Source organism: Ovis canadensis, chromosome 19, assembly GCF_042477335.2.
Source record: "Ovis canadensis isolate MfBH-ARS-UI-01 breed Bighorn chromosome 19, ARS-UI_OviCan_v2, whole genome shotgun sequence".
NCBI classification, from domain to species: domain Eukaryota; kingdom Metazoa; phylum Chordata; class Mammalia; order Artiodactyla; family Bovidae; genus Ovis; species Ovis canadensis.
Window position 1 is genome coordinate 57,322,034 of NC_091263.1, and position 14,918 is coordinate 57,336,951.

The 14,918-nt window shown below is 40.8% G+C and overlaps 1 protein-coding gene across 11 annotated transcripts in view; it reads left to right on the forward strand.

Moving 5' to 3' along the window:
- The window catches only part of CFAP20DC (CFAP20 domain containing), a 261,668-nt gene extending 247,335 nt beyond the window's left edge, over nt 1–14,333 (forward strand). For all 11 annotated transcript variants that reach the window (XM_069560489.1, XM_069560502.1, XM_069560492.1 and 8 more), the window contains 2 exons: nt 131–225; nt 13,783–14,333. In XM_069560489.1, the coding sequence (XP_069416590.1) occupies nt 131–225; nt 13,783–13,895 (208 nt within the window). In that variant the 3' untranslated portion in view covers nt 13,896–14,333. The remainder of the gene's footprint in view (nt 1–130; nt 226–13,782) is intronic.
- The last annotated feature ends 585 nt before the right edge of the window (nt 14,334–14,918 follow it).

The window sequence follows — 14,918 nt, forward strand, 5'->3', positions numbered from 1 at the left end:
CCGAAGTATGAAGGAAGAAAAATGTTTCTTTGTGAAAGCTCCAGGGAGTTAAAAATCCAGGGGAAAGGTAAAAATCTATATATCTAGAATTACAAACATGTGGTTCATTTTTTTCTTCTTTTCTTTTTAGGGACTGGTTAAATATGCTGAGCCCACCGATTGTTCCTCCCAGTCAACAGTCCGCAGAGCGGCATCAGGATTCTTCTGGAAGCTCGAGTGTTCAAGGTGGGAATATGAAAAATGCCAAGCATAAAAAAATAAAAATAATTAACTATAAATAGACAAAATCAATCACTTTGAGATTCCACTATTTTTATTAAATGATAATCACTTAGACTCACACATTGAAAATGAGGTAATCTGTGCCTCATTTTATAGGGTGATAGGTTCTTTGCAACTAAAAGGAATTTAAAAGAGAAATTGTTCTTGTTCTCCTGAAGGTTAATCCCTGGGCAAAATATAATTTAAAGCATAAGAGCATGGCTTTGGTGTCAAATTGACCTTCATCTGAATTCCAGCTCTAGCAATTCCTGCTGTGTGACTTTTATGAATTTCAGTTTTATAAAATAAGACTAATAATAGATGGTGCCCACCTGCAAGCTTTTCATGAAGATTCAGTGAGGTGTACTGTATATGAAACGTTTGGAATAATGCCTACAAAATGCCAGCTGTTAGTACTGTTACAAGGCAGACCAAATATTCCATGTTTTTGTTAATACAGAGATACAGCCTTTTTATTAAAGCAGAGGTTGACACGGAGCTATAATGGGTTGTATTAGTAATGGAAAAATTCAAAGGAAGCAGGAATGAAAATTTGCCTGGGGTTCTCTTTGTTGATGAGAGCCTCTAAGATGAACTGTTTAGATTCTGACTGTGAGCAGGGAACGTGGCTGTCAGCAGCATTGTAGAGGAGGAACAGAAAAGAATCTTTAGTGGAATCAGAGGGCTTGAGATGGGAGGGGTGGGGAGAGATCTAAAATGCATAGTCAGAGTCACAGACAACATCAGAGTGGGACTCCCTGAGATTGTTCTCCAAGTTGGATTTTAAAGATGGGTGCCCTCTGTCTATAGTCTCTTTAAAAAAAAGGAACTGAAACCAGGATAAATTATTCTAACAAAGTTGCCAGTTTTATTTTTTTCCCTAACTGCCCCAGGGAAAAAGTGGAGCATCCCATTTTTCTTCAGGTACGGAGAATCCAGAGTGAGAGCTGATACATCTGAGTTGTGCATTTAGGCCGCCCAAGTGATGGCAGTGTCACTGTGATTTACGGTCTGAAATAGATGATGCCCCTCAAATTGAGACTGTTTTTAGAGGTGTACATTTATAATTACTTATGACAGAAAAACAGAATCTTGACTGTCAGGAGGAGACCTTGCTGTGAGGGGGCAAATAATAAGTGTCCTGAATAAGCCACAGGAACTGAGAATCTGGTCCTTAAGCAGAGGCACCAAAGACCTATGGTGGTGACGAGTGGCCAAAAGGATGTCTTATAGTCGCCTTTGCAAAGTGATGTCTTGACAGCAAGGGCTCAAATTATGTTGAAGGTAAATAGAACTTACATTGAAGACAAAGAAACACATTATATTCAGAGGACTGTAGAAACGTCCTGGCCAATGTTAACCAGATCTGGCACCCCTTCTCCCTGTTACTCTAGATTTCCATTTCTGAGCCTTTCCCTTTTCTGATAGGCTTAGATAGTTTGTAGCTAATTAAGACCATCAAAAAGTAGAGTTTCTTATTTGCTTAATCTTTGCATGTCATTGGCTTCATGTTAAACAACACAGCATGCACTGAACTTGTTTCCGTCTGTTCTTATAAAATGTTTGTCAAAGAAAAATACTGGGCTCAAGCTCAGGTATGTATCATCAGAAGGAGGGGGCCACACAGGTGTGGCAGTCTGGGAATCTTCCTAGGTACCTGTTGCTCAGTCTTTATCATTAATTATTAATTCAGCATTTAACATATGCCAGACACTGTGCTTGGTGGTTGATTTAGTCCTCAAAAGTAAGTCACTCAAAGACAAGTATTATATGATGTCACTTATATATGGAATCTAAAATTTGATACAAATGAACTATTTACAAAACAGAAACAGTCTCACAGACACAAAAAACAAACTTACGGTTAACCAAAGGGGAAGGTGGGGTAGGGGTAAATTAGGAGTTTGGGATTAACATATAAAAACTACTGTATATAAAATAGATTAACAACAAGGTCCTACTGTATAGGCAGGGAATTATATTCATTGTCTTACAATAAACTATAATAGAAAGGAATTTGAAAAATAATATATATATATGTTTATATACATATATATGTCTGAATCACTGTACACCAGAAACTAACACAGCATTGTAAATCACTATACTTCACTTGTAAAAAATATGTAAAAAAAAAAATCAGTCCTCACAGCAGCACAATGAGGAAGATACTATTTTTGTATATGCAGTTGTTATTTTTACAGCCAGAGAAACTGAGAATAGGAGCCCTTGACTAATTTGCCCAAGGTTAGTCATAGGCAGAGCTGGGATTGAAATATAAGCAGCCTGGCCCCAGAGCCCAACCACAGTTTTCACTTCTTAATTTTTTTTGGTTTCAGTTCAGTTCACTCGCTCAGTATGTCTGCCTCTTTGTGACCCCATGAATCGCAGCACGCCAGGCCTGCCTGTCCATCACCAACTCCCGGAGTTCACCCAGACTCATGTGCATCAAGTCAGTGATGCCATCCAGAAATCTCATCCTCTGTTGTCCCCTTCTCCTCCTGCCCCCAACATTCCCAGCATCAGGGTCTTTTCCAGTGAGTCAACTCTTTGCATGAGGGGGCCAAAGTATTGGAGTTTTAGCCTCAGCATCAGTCCTTCCAATGAACACCCAGGACTGGTCTCCTGTAGGATGGACTGGTTGGATCTCCTTGCAGTCCAAGGGACTCTCAAGAGTCTTCTCCAACACCACAGTTCAAAAGCATCAATTCTTCAGCACTCAGCTTTCTTCACAGTCCAACTCTCACATCCATACATGACCACTGGAAAAACCATAGCCTTGACTAGACGGACCCTTGTTGGCAAAGTAATATCTCTGCTTTTTCATATGCTATCTAGGTGGGTCATAACTTTCCTTCCAAGGAGTAAGTGGCTTTTAATTTTATGGCTGCAGTCACCATCTGCAGTGATTTTGGAGCCCCAAAAAATAAAGTCTAACACTGTTTCCACTGTTTCCCCATCTATTTCCCATGAAGTGATGGGACCAGATGCCATGATCTTCGTTTTCTGAATGGTGAGCTTTAAGCCAACTTTTTCAGTCTCCTCTTTCACTTTCATCAAGAGGCTTCTTAGTTCCCCTTCACTTTCTGCTGTAAGGGTAGTGTCATCTGCATATCTGAGGTCATTGATATTTCTCCCGGCAATCTTGATTCCAGCCTGTGCTTCTTCCATCCCAGCATTTCTCATGATCTACTTTGCATTTAAATAAGCAGGGTGACAATATACTCCTTTTCCTATTTGGAACCAGTCTATTGTTCCATTTCCAGTTCTAACTGTTGCTTCCTGACCTGCATATAGGTTTCTCAAGAGGCAGGTCAGATGGTTTGATATTCCCATCTCTTTCAGAATTTTCCACAGTTTATTGTGATTCACACAGTCAAAGGCTTTGGCATAGTCAATAAAGCAGAAATAGGTGTTTTTCTGGAACTCTCTTGCTTTTTCCATGATGCAGAGGATGTTGGCAATTTGATCTCTAGTTCCTCTGCCTTTCCTAAAACCAGCTTGAATATTTGGAAGTTCCCAGTTCACATATTGCTGAAGCCTGGCTTGGAGAATTTTGAGCATGACTTTACTAGCGTGTGAGATGAGTGCAATTGTGCAGTAGTTTGAGCATTCTTTGGCATTGCCTTTCTTTGGGATTGGAATGAAAACTGACCTTTTCCAGTCCTGTGGCCACTGCTGAGTCTTCCAAATTTGCTGGCATATTGAGTGCAGCACTTTCACAGCATCATCTTTCAGGATTTGAAATAGCTCAACTGGAATTCCATCACCTCCACTAGCTTTGTTTGTAGTGATGCTTTCTAAGGCCCTCTTGCCTTTGCATTCCAGAATGTCTGGCTCTAGGTGAGTGATCACATCATTGTGATTATCTGGGTCGTGAAGATCTTTTTTGTACAGTTCTTCTATGTATTCTTGCCACCTCTTCTTAATATCTTCTGCTTCTGTTAGGTCCATACCATTTTTGTCCTTTGTCGAGCCCATCTTTGCATGAAATGTTCCCTTGGTATCTCTAATTTTCTTGAAGAGATCTGTAGTCTTTCCAATTCTGTTGTTTTCCTCTATTTCTTTGCATTGATTTCTGAGGAAGGCTTTCTTATCTCTCCTTGCTATTCTTTGGAACTCTGCACTCAAATGGGAATATCTTTCCTTTTCTCCTTTGCTTTTCACTTCTCTTCTTTTCACAGCTATTTGTAAGGCCTCTTCAGACAGCCATTTTGCTTTTCTGCATTTCTTTTCCATGGGGATGGTCTTGATCCCTGTCTCCTGTACAATGTCATGAACCTCCCATCCATGGTTCATCAGGTACTCTTATCTATCAGATCTAGCCTCTTAAATCTATTTCTGACTTCCACTGTATAATCATCAGGGATTTGATTTAGGTCATACCTGAATGGTCTAGTGGTTTTCCCTACTTTCTTCAATTGAAGTCTGACTTTGGCAATAAGGAGTTCATGATCTGAGCCACGGTCAGCTCCCTGTCTTGTTTTTGCTGACTGTATATAGCTTCTCCATCTTTGGCTGCAAAGAATATAATCAGTCTGATTTCGGTGTTGACCATCTGGTGATGTCCATGTTTAGAGTCTTCTCTTGTGTTGTTGTGTGTTTGCTATGACCAGTGCGTTCTCTTGGGAAAACTCTATTAGTCTTTGCCCTGCTTCATTCCATATTCCAAGGCCAAATTTGCCTGTTACTCTTGGTGTTTCTTGACTTCCTACTTTTGCTTTCCAGTCCCCTCTAATGAAAAGGACATCTTTTTGGGGTGTTAGTTCTAAAAGGTCTTGTAGGTCTTCGTAGAACCATTCAGCTTCTTCAGTTTTCCTGGTTGGGGCATAGGCATTGATCATCGTGATTATTGAATGGTTTGCCTTGGAAACAAACAGAGATCATTCTGTCATTTTTGAGATTGCTTGCAATTACTGCATTTTGGACTCTTTTGTTGACCATGACGCCTGCTCCATTTCTTCTAAGGGATATAATGGTCATCTGAGTTAAATTCACCCATTCTAGTCCATTTAAGTTTGCTGATTCCTAGAATGTCGACATTCACTCTTGCCATCTCCTGTTTGACCACTTCCAATTTGCCTTGATTCATGGACCTAACATTCCAGGTTCCTATGCATATTGCTCTTTACAGCATTGAACCTTGCTTCTATCACCAGTCACATCCACAACTGGGTATTGTTTTTGCTTTGGCTCCTTCCCTTCATTCTTTCTGGAGTTATTTCTCCACTGATATCCTGCAGTATATTGGCCACCTACCAACCTGGGGCGTTCCTCTTTCAGTATCCTATCATTTTGCGTTTTCATACTGTTCATGGGGTTCTCAAGGCAAGAATACTAAAGTGGTTTGCCATTCCCTTCTCCAGTGGACCACATTCTGTCAGACCTCTCCACCATGACCCGTCCATCTTGGGTGGCCCCACATGGCATGGCTTAGTTTCATTGAGTTAGACAAGGCTGTGGTCCGTGTGATCAGATTGGCTAGTTTTCTGTGATTATGGTTTCAGTGTGTCTGCCTCTGATGCCCTCTCACAACACCTACCATCTCACTTGGGTTTCTCTTACCTTGGACGTGGGCTATCTCTTAACGGCTGCTCCAGCAAAGTGCTGCCACTGCTCCTTACCTAGGACAAGGTCACCCCTCCTGACCTTGAATGTGGATTAGCTCCTCTCGGCCCTCCTGCCCCCACAAAGCCGCCACTCCTTGGACGTGGGGTTGCTCCTCTCGGCCGCCTTTTGTGGTTTAAAACCAAATAAATAAATTACCTAATCAAAAAATACTGTATATAAAACCAGCAACTGAAAAATAACTTTTCTGTTGAGAGTTCCTAATCTACAAGAAAGCAAATGAAAATATCTCAAGGGCTGAGTAGCTAAGTTCTTTCAGGGGAAAAAAAAAGGCAGATCTCTGGTCACCTGTTGCAGCCCTGCCTCCCCATCCTGTGCAGTCTTGTCGCAAATAACTGGTGGCCATACTCCCTCCAGCAGGGTGGGTCGCCGAGGGGTGCACTTACCATGTTGACCAGATGTAGGGCAAGGCCAAGGGAGTGAGGGGCCGAATGAAGAGCAGAATGACTCCAGTGTGGGACTGACGGGCCTGGGTGGTTGCTGGGCCCACCTTCTCAAAGACCTCTCTAGACGATCTTATGAGTCAGTCAGTCTCTCACTTTACCCTGTATCTTTTCATCACAGCCTTTTCACAGTTTGTAACTCGTGATTCATTTACTTGTTTATTGTCTTTTTTCCCAGGTAGTCTAAGAGTTTTTAAAAGCAGAGACTGTCAGTTTACGCACCCCTAGATCCCTAGTACCTGTGCAGTTTCTGGTATACATTATAACAGATACTCTGGGTTCTCCTTAGAACACAGGAAAGGAAAAAGGGAGGGAAAGAGGGAGAGAAATGTCATCCAACTGGTAATTTCTTGTAACAATAACCTTGAAAGAAAGAAAATCAAGGTAGTTAATTGAAATCCAACTTTTCCTCAGTTCGTTTTTTGGTATATCTGTAAAATGGAACAATGAGAGTATTGAACTTACCCATACACTGTAGCAGTTCAAACAGTTGGTAGGTTACTGTATGCAGTGGCTCTTTATGTATAAGCAATGAAGAGACTTTTCTGTCAAATGAAATCTCATCTGAAATCCCAATATGTAAAGTAGTTACAAGTAGAACCTCTCTGACTAAATGCGAGTTAGGGTCTCAGAACCCTGCCATGGGGCCCTAATGAACCAGTTTAAAACACCAATGTAGTCCATTGCCCTCAGTGTAGCCTTGCCCAAGGTCAAATGCTCAATCAGAGTTAGAATTTGGGTCCAGGTTTCTTCCACAGGAGTGCCTTTCTGAAGAACCATCACACTAGGACATGAAGGTAATTTTGAAGACTGATTCACAAGGAAAGAGTCTCTTCCATCTTGAGACTTCTCAGGTAAAAATAACAAAAACATTTATTTCACCTTCCTTGACCCAGGCCTCCATGTACACTTTAATTCTCAGAATTAGCCTACAGATATGTAGGTACTATTGTACCCTCTTTTACACATGAACCCTGGGACTTAAAGCAGGAGAGTGATGTGATGAACCACCACATCCATCAGAGACTGAGAGGCTGAGACGTACCTGTGCAGTTAGTGGCATAACGGGAAGATGGCCTGACCAACAGACAACTCTGGAATACTTGCCCCAGGCCATGCAGAAGTAAACACATGCATTATACAGGCCCCGGAGCCCCTTCTTCATTCAGTACAAATTCCACAGTTTCTGTTTGGCCAGAATGTCTCAAGTGTGTGAATTCTGCCATAAAGTGAACAGCCCAGCTCCCAGCAGAGCAACCAGCCGGCAGGAATAACACTGAGCTCCGTGGCATTCGACTGGATGGAGAAGCAGGCAGCTGTCAGCTGTTCCTCTTGGGCCACAACACACTTGCCGAATATCAATCACCATGGGCACGGGTGCCCTTAACACTTCCTAAAAATGTGTTTTCCTGGAGACTGTGGAAAATGTTAAAAATGGGAAGTTAAGATTTCAGAACTTACTCAAGAAAACTACCAAACTGACCTTTTGAAAATGAGCCAGACTGCCTGAAAAATAGTTGTCAATTTGTTTTTGACATTTGTTCCTTTACAAATATGACCCTTAAATTATTCATGCTTACCAGCTCCAAAATGGAATAATAATGCCTCTCTCTTCAGGCCTGTAAACCTTTTTTACAGTTTCCGTGGATTTTGAGTGAAGACCTTTTAGAGTTGCCAGGGTCTCATGAAAATAACATCCTTGTACCTTTTGTTCAGCAGAGCCACAGAAGATGTTCCTTTATGAACATTAGTTATTCTTCCACAAGTCACAAATAGACAGCAGATGCAGTTAAGAATCTGCTTGCAATGCAGGAGCCTCAGGAGGCTGTGACAGGAAGATCCCCTGGAGAAGGGAATGGCTACCCACTTCAGTATTCTTGTTTGGAGAATCCCATGGACAGAGGAGCTTGGTGGGCTACTGTTCATAGGGTCGCAAAGAGTCGGACATGACTGAAGAGACTTAGCACTCATGCACACTTATTTTATGCATATAATATCCAAATTACTGGTAAATAATTTATAGAAATTTCATGATGCCTCCCAGCTACCCAGAGAGAGGGGAGCATGGCCACCTGTCCTGGGTCCAACAGAGGAATCCTTTGATAGTCCTATTTCCCACCATGAAGTTATTTGACATTTACCTAATACCTTGAATCTAAAAACAGTCTTCCAAAATCTGTTTTATTAGTTATCTCACCAGACATCTTGCTTCATTGAACAGCCATGGTACCCACAGTGTTTAACATGGCACATGTGTTAGTCACTCAGTTGTGTCCAACTCTTTGTGGTCCCATGGATATAGCCCACCAGGCTCTTCTGTCCATGGAATTCTCCAGGCAAGAATATTGGAGTGTGTTGCCATTTCCTTCTCCAGGGAAACTTCCCAGCCCAGGGATTGAATCTGGGTCTCCTGCATTGCAGGCAAATTCTTTACCATCTAAACCCCCAGGGAACCCATAGGACATTGTAAATGCTCCATAAATGCTTGATGAGTAGAATGAGTGAATCTTCTGCCTATGGGAAATAGGAAGATCACTTGGTCTACTCTTTGGATCTTCCATATATCTTGAAGATTTATTTAAAATGCAAAGGAGAACTTCCCCCCACCCACCCTCTGCCAAAAAAAGCAATATTGGCAATCAGAGTAGGAATAGAAGCCAGCATTAATTAAGTGCCTGCTTTGTACCCAGCGCTCTGTCCCATTTTCCTGTGATTAGAGGTGGGGAGATACTATACAAAGAAATATCTTCTTTTGTGGCACACTGGACGTGAACCCTCTAGCAGAGAAGTGAACACACCAATGGATGTCTGAGTCTCTCTCCCTCTTCCAGAACTGCCCACACCTATTTGTTCCCCAGGTGTACAACAGAAGGGTCTTGACCCAGGGTGTGGTCCTCAGTTCCATTGCTGGAATTGGGATGCACTTCCACCTGTCTTCAGCGCTGCCACCTTGTCTGAAATCAGGCACTGGAGACTCTTATGGGATTTGTAGGCTTCAGAGCTCAACAGTCTGACTAGGGACCTTCCTTCATGTGCAACAGAAAGCATTCAGAGTGGTAAGCCACACATTTACAAGTGCATATATGGTTTGTGAGATTTTCCCCAGCTTTATTACTATATAATTGACATGTCACATTATGTAAGTTTAAGGTGACAACATAATGCTTTGATATACAAGTTCACATCTGAATCACATTTATAAGTAGAGACTACCTGGAAAGAATCAAATTGCTGAAATTCCTAAGTAATCATCCAAATTTTTCAACTGGTTGTTTTAAATGGCATGTTCCAAGTAAAATATAGCCACTAGATTTTACAAAAGGAATGATGTACTTATTTCCCAATTGAAACCTGAACTATAATGTTAACATCATTTGCCTTCCCAACAAGACAATACAGCTTGCTAATAGAAGAAAGTACCTTTCATCTTTTTATTGCATTTTCGGCCATTTACCTTTCTCTCATTTGAGGGCACATGTTTGCTGAGAAGCAGATCGCAACAGTTCACTTTCTCGAGTTTTAGTGAAAGGTAATTCTGCCCCACTGTGATAGAAGTTGATGGAAGAGTTTGCCAGCATCTGGTCCTCAGCAGAATAGTATCTAAAATGCCATCTTTATTGATCCTAAGGCTGCCTGTTCCCAGTGGTGATCCCCCACCATTGAATTGTCTAAACCATAGTGCATTGGTATGCACATAAAAATACAGTCAATCAGTTCTCAAGATCTATAAGAGAGAAAATGCATTAACTTGTTAAAAAAAATTCTAGATGGCAGCGTCAGAAAATCGAAAATCAAGTATAATGTCTTGACTGTGAGATTTTAAATCTGATAAACTGGTGCCACATCATTTATTTTCAAGCTTGAAGACTGAGCTTGTGCATATAGGTTTTCTATTATCTACAGTTTAAATGCCTCAAATATAGATAATTAAGCATTTATATTAATTGACTTTCAGAAGGTGAGCTAGAGGAATTATTTGCTCACATTGATCTAACGAAGGGGAGGGCAGCTATTATTGCTGTGTTTGGTCTGGCTCCATTGGTTTTCCTTCTGTTATTGCTGTTAGCCGACTTCAAAGTGGATGAAGCTGAAAGTTTGTAAATATATTATTATCTGAAAGGCAATTTTAGTTCACTAGTAATGGCTTTATTATGTGAAGAAGAGTAAAAACGTAATTTGGACCCCTGTCCAGATGCTTTTTCTCTGGTAGCAGAGAATGGTTTTATTTCTTAATTTGTAAAGTTTCTGTAGCCAGTCTTTAAATAGAGCAATTTAGCATTTGGGAGAAAAACAAACTATGTGCTATCCAAGAATATAATTGAAAATTACCCTATACCCATGCACAATAATTACCTTTCAAAACATTTCCCATTGCTTGACATCATACTCGTAATTGCTTAACAATATGATAATTTCATTACATAGAGATTACAGTGGCAAAATGATATAAGTTGGAGGCTTTGAAAATTAAGTTATAATGAAAACAAAACCTTTTATGCAAGTTTAAAACACTTATTTCAATATAAAAGTATACATCATATCACCCAATTTTTGTATGAATGTCATTGTTGGTAGAGTTTTAAAATTTAAAGCTTTTGTTGGCTTAAAACTCAACATTCAGAAAACTAAGATCATGGCATCCAGTCCCATCATTTCATGGCAAATGATGGGGAAACAATGGAAACAGTGAGACACTTTATTTTGGGGGGCTCCAAAATCACTGCAGATGGCGACTGCAGCCATGAAATTAAAAGATGCTTGCTCCTTGGAAAAGAAGCTATGACCAACCTAGATAGCATATTAAAAAGCAGAGACATTACTTTGCCAACAAAGGTCCATCTAGTCAAACCTATGGTTTTTCCAGTAGTCATGTATGGATGTGAGAGTTGGACCAGAAAGAAAGCTGAGTGCCAAAGAATTGATGCTTTTGAACTGTGGTACTGAAGAAGACTCTTGAGAGTCCTTTGGACTGTAAGGATATCAAACCAGCCCATCCTAAAGGAAATCAGTCCTGAATATTCATTGGAAGGACTGATGCTGAAGCTGAAACTCCAATACTTTGGCCACCTGATGTGAAGAACTGACTCATTTGAAAAGACCCTGATACTGGGAAAGATGGAAGGCGAGAGGAGAAGGGGACAACAGAGGATGGGATGGTTGGATGGCATCACCGACTCGATGGACATGAGTTTGAGTAAACTCCGGAGTTGGTGATGGACAGGGAAACCTGGCATGCTGCAGTCCATGGGGTCCCAGAGTCAAATATGACTAAGTGACTGAACTGAAAGCTTTTGAACTAAAACCATGAAACCCCTCTTGGACCCATGGTTATAATGCATGAAATGCCAGTTCTATAGTGATATGTATTGGAACAAATGCACTTATATAGCAGTTACTGCTTCAGTTTGCATGCATTATATAGCCAAATCTCTACTAATGAATTGGATCCACCTTGATCCCTTTGCAGTTGGGTGATAAAGACCCATGGCCCATTACAATGGTTATTTTCATCTTGAAAGATTCCTGACTAACTGTAAAATGTTTTGAGTTTTCTAATTTGATAACACCAGCTTAAACTTTTGTCTTGTTGGAAACTGCAAGCACAGAATGCACTAAACAATTATATAGTGTATAACTCTTATGTGCCAGAGATCAGACTTTCCCCCAGTGTTTGATGCAGTAAAAACAAGACATCAGATGGCAGGTCTTCGAGATAATTTGACTTATAATTATTTACCACAGTGATATGTGGTTTTAATATCACACCTGATGGAAAAAAATGAGTGTTATTTTACTTTTTTGAAAAATACATTATTTTGAGTATAAGAGCTTTTTATTTAAAGCTGAATTGATTATAATATCCTGTATAAAACTAATAGGGCTTCCCTGGTAGCTCACATGGTAAAGAATCTGCCTGCAGTGTTGGAGACTCAGGTTCGATGCCTGAATCAGGACAATCCCCTGAAGGAAGACCTGGCAACTCACTCCAGTATTCTTGCCTGGAGAATCCCATGAACAGAGGAGCCAGGCAGGCTACAGTCCATGGGGCGCAAGAGTCAGACACAACTGAGTGACTAGCACACACATAAAACTCAATGGACATGAGTTTGAGTAAACTCTGGGAGTTGGTGATGGACAGGGAGGCCTGGCGTGCTGCGGTTCATGGGGTCACAAAGAGTCGGACACAACTGAGTGACTGAACTGAGCTGAAGGGCATTCGGGTGGTGAACAGTGCTCTCCCATCCATCCCCAGCTTCCTTGGATTCCAGAGCCCAGGGGTGCTCTTAGCCACACCCAGTTAACTCTTCATTAATCTTTAGTAGCTGCTTTTGTTTCATGGGCAGGACACTTAAGACCACAGATTTTGTTTCACAGTCACTGATTCCCCCTTTCAAAAGGGCTCAGTATTTACGGAGTCTCTATTATGGGCCAGCCATGCCCATGCCCACCATCCAGTCCCTATCCAAAGTTGACCTGGTGAGCTTGCAGGCCAAAGGTTTGATTTTCTTTGGTCCGTAATAGCCCATGCTAAGAAAAAAGAGAGGGGTAGTGTCTTCATCACCTCCTCCTTCCTGAGCCTGCTCTGGGAGTCTCCAACTGAGGGAAGTCTTGCTCTCCCAGCCTCTGAATTCCTACCCTGTATATTTTGAGAAGTCCAGAGGGCACTCGCTTGCTGGTGATGGCATAAGGTACACAAGTGCTGAGCATAACATTTTAGTAAAACAGCTTTTTGTTTTTGTTTTTGTTTTCATTTCTTGAAAACCAACCAAACCTTTCTAATAACTTAGGCAATAGGCATTCTCTACAACCAAATCATCTAAATAATTATCACAGGGAAAAAAATTTGACATGTTCATTTTCCCAGCAAATTTGACACATCTTGCTACCACTAATACAATTACAGATCATCTGACCTTGTTTTCCTCATGTGTTCTTTGCTTTGCACAGCTTATATTTCTAAACGTTATTTTAATTCATGTTTCTGTGGTAGCCTTTTTAGGATGTATGAATGGGGATTGAGCTCTTTACTATATTACTTCATTTGCACTGTTTGGCATTTCTGCAGCTCTAGCCCATGAAGAAGGCTAGAGCTGCGAAAATCAAAGATAATCAAATTTTGAATCCCGTTCAACCCTAATTAGCATAACTCTTTAGTCCTTTGGCCCTCTTCTTTAGTTTTTTCTCCTCCCTGCCAGTTCTGCACACTCATTTTTCTCGTGCTTTATAGTGAATCTGGCCCCTCTGATCACCATTTCTTCTCTATCTTACACGGCAAGTATAGAGCCGTCACATCCGCAGCGCTCCTGCCTCCCAGCGTTGATGTCCCGCCCACACGAGGATGGTCCTCCAGGACAAATGGTGATTCCCGCTCCCTTGCCCTTCTCTGTTGCAGTTTAAGAATTCCCAGCGAGGCCAGCAGCTAACATGACTATGCTTCCCGTCCCCACAGGTGAAGAGGAGCTGAGTGTGGAAGAGGATGAGGAAGTGCTGACTCTGCTGTATGACCCATGTTTGAACTGTTACTTTGATCCCCAAACTGGGAAGTACTACGAGTTGGTATAACGCCTGCTTCCAGGGCCAAGGATGGCTGCCCCAGGTGGAGCAGGATAGCAGCTCTGATTCTGTTAAGCTGGCGTCACAAGTGTGTCTCTGGCAGGCCTACAGGATCAGAAAGAACTAAGAGAGATGAAGTCAGTTTGTACATAATGTTCAGTGTTAGGACTGCCTACATTCTTTATGTAGATGGGTATGACTTTTCAGAACTGTGAAGGAATTAATATAGAGACAAGATTGTAGGACTTTAAATTGTTACTTATTTGCTGGTTCTCATCCTGTATATAATTGTTTACTTCATATACTTTTATGTAAATGAATTAAGAGTTATTCAAATTTTTGCAGTGTTAATGTATAAATGATGGCTTGGTACACAGAAAACTTATTTAAAAGATGCTTTTTCTTTTCTTACCTATTTGTATTAAAAATAAAATCTGATGGTCAGAAGAATGCCTTTTAAACTGCTTCTTTTTACTTAACCCACTTTCTTTGCCAGAATATTCCTAGATGGTATTTACTTTTCCTTAGACTTCTAGAAAAGGAATTACTGTGAATTAGTCAGACTTTATGATCATATTTTATTGGCACTGGCCCCACAATTTCCATTTCATTATCGTTCATCCATAGTTTGCCAAAGATCATAACATTGTTAATAACTTCAGCTACTTAGCTGTGTGCTTTTTAAAAAACTATCTATGAATACAAATCTAGCTCTGTGGATCCGTATTTAGTAAGAAGCCACCCATTTGAACACTCTACATACCTTACACTTTCTGTGACTTAGACCTGGAGAAATGGAGGCGACTTCCTTTGGTCTTGAAGACTATACCATTGTAACTCTGCTCATTCCATCACAAGGGAAAAAAATCACATGCTTCCTGAATTGGAGTAGACTAGCCTTGAATTGTCTGCCAAAAATATAAATACTGAGTTCAAGGAAATACTTATTGTATTAGCTTATTGTATTAGGCATATTTTGTTATTTAATAAAAATTTTATAAGAGTACCATTGGAAATGAAAAATTAATGGTA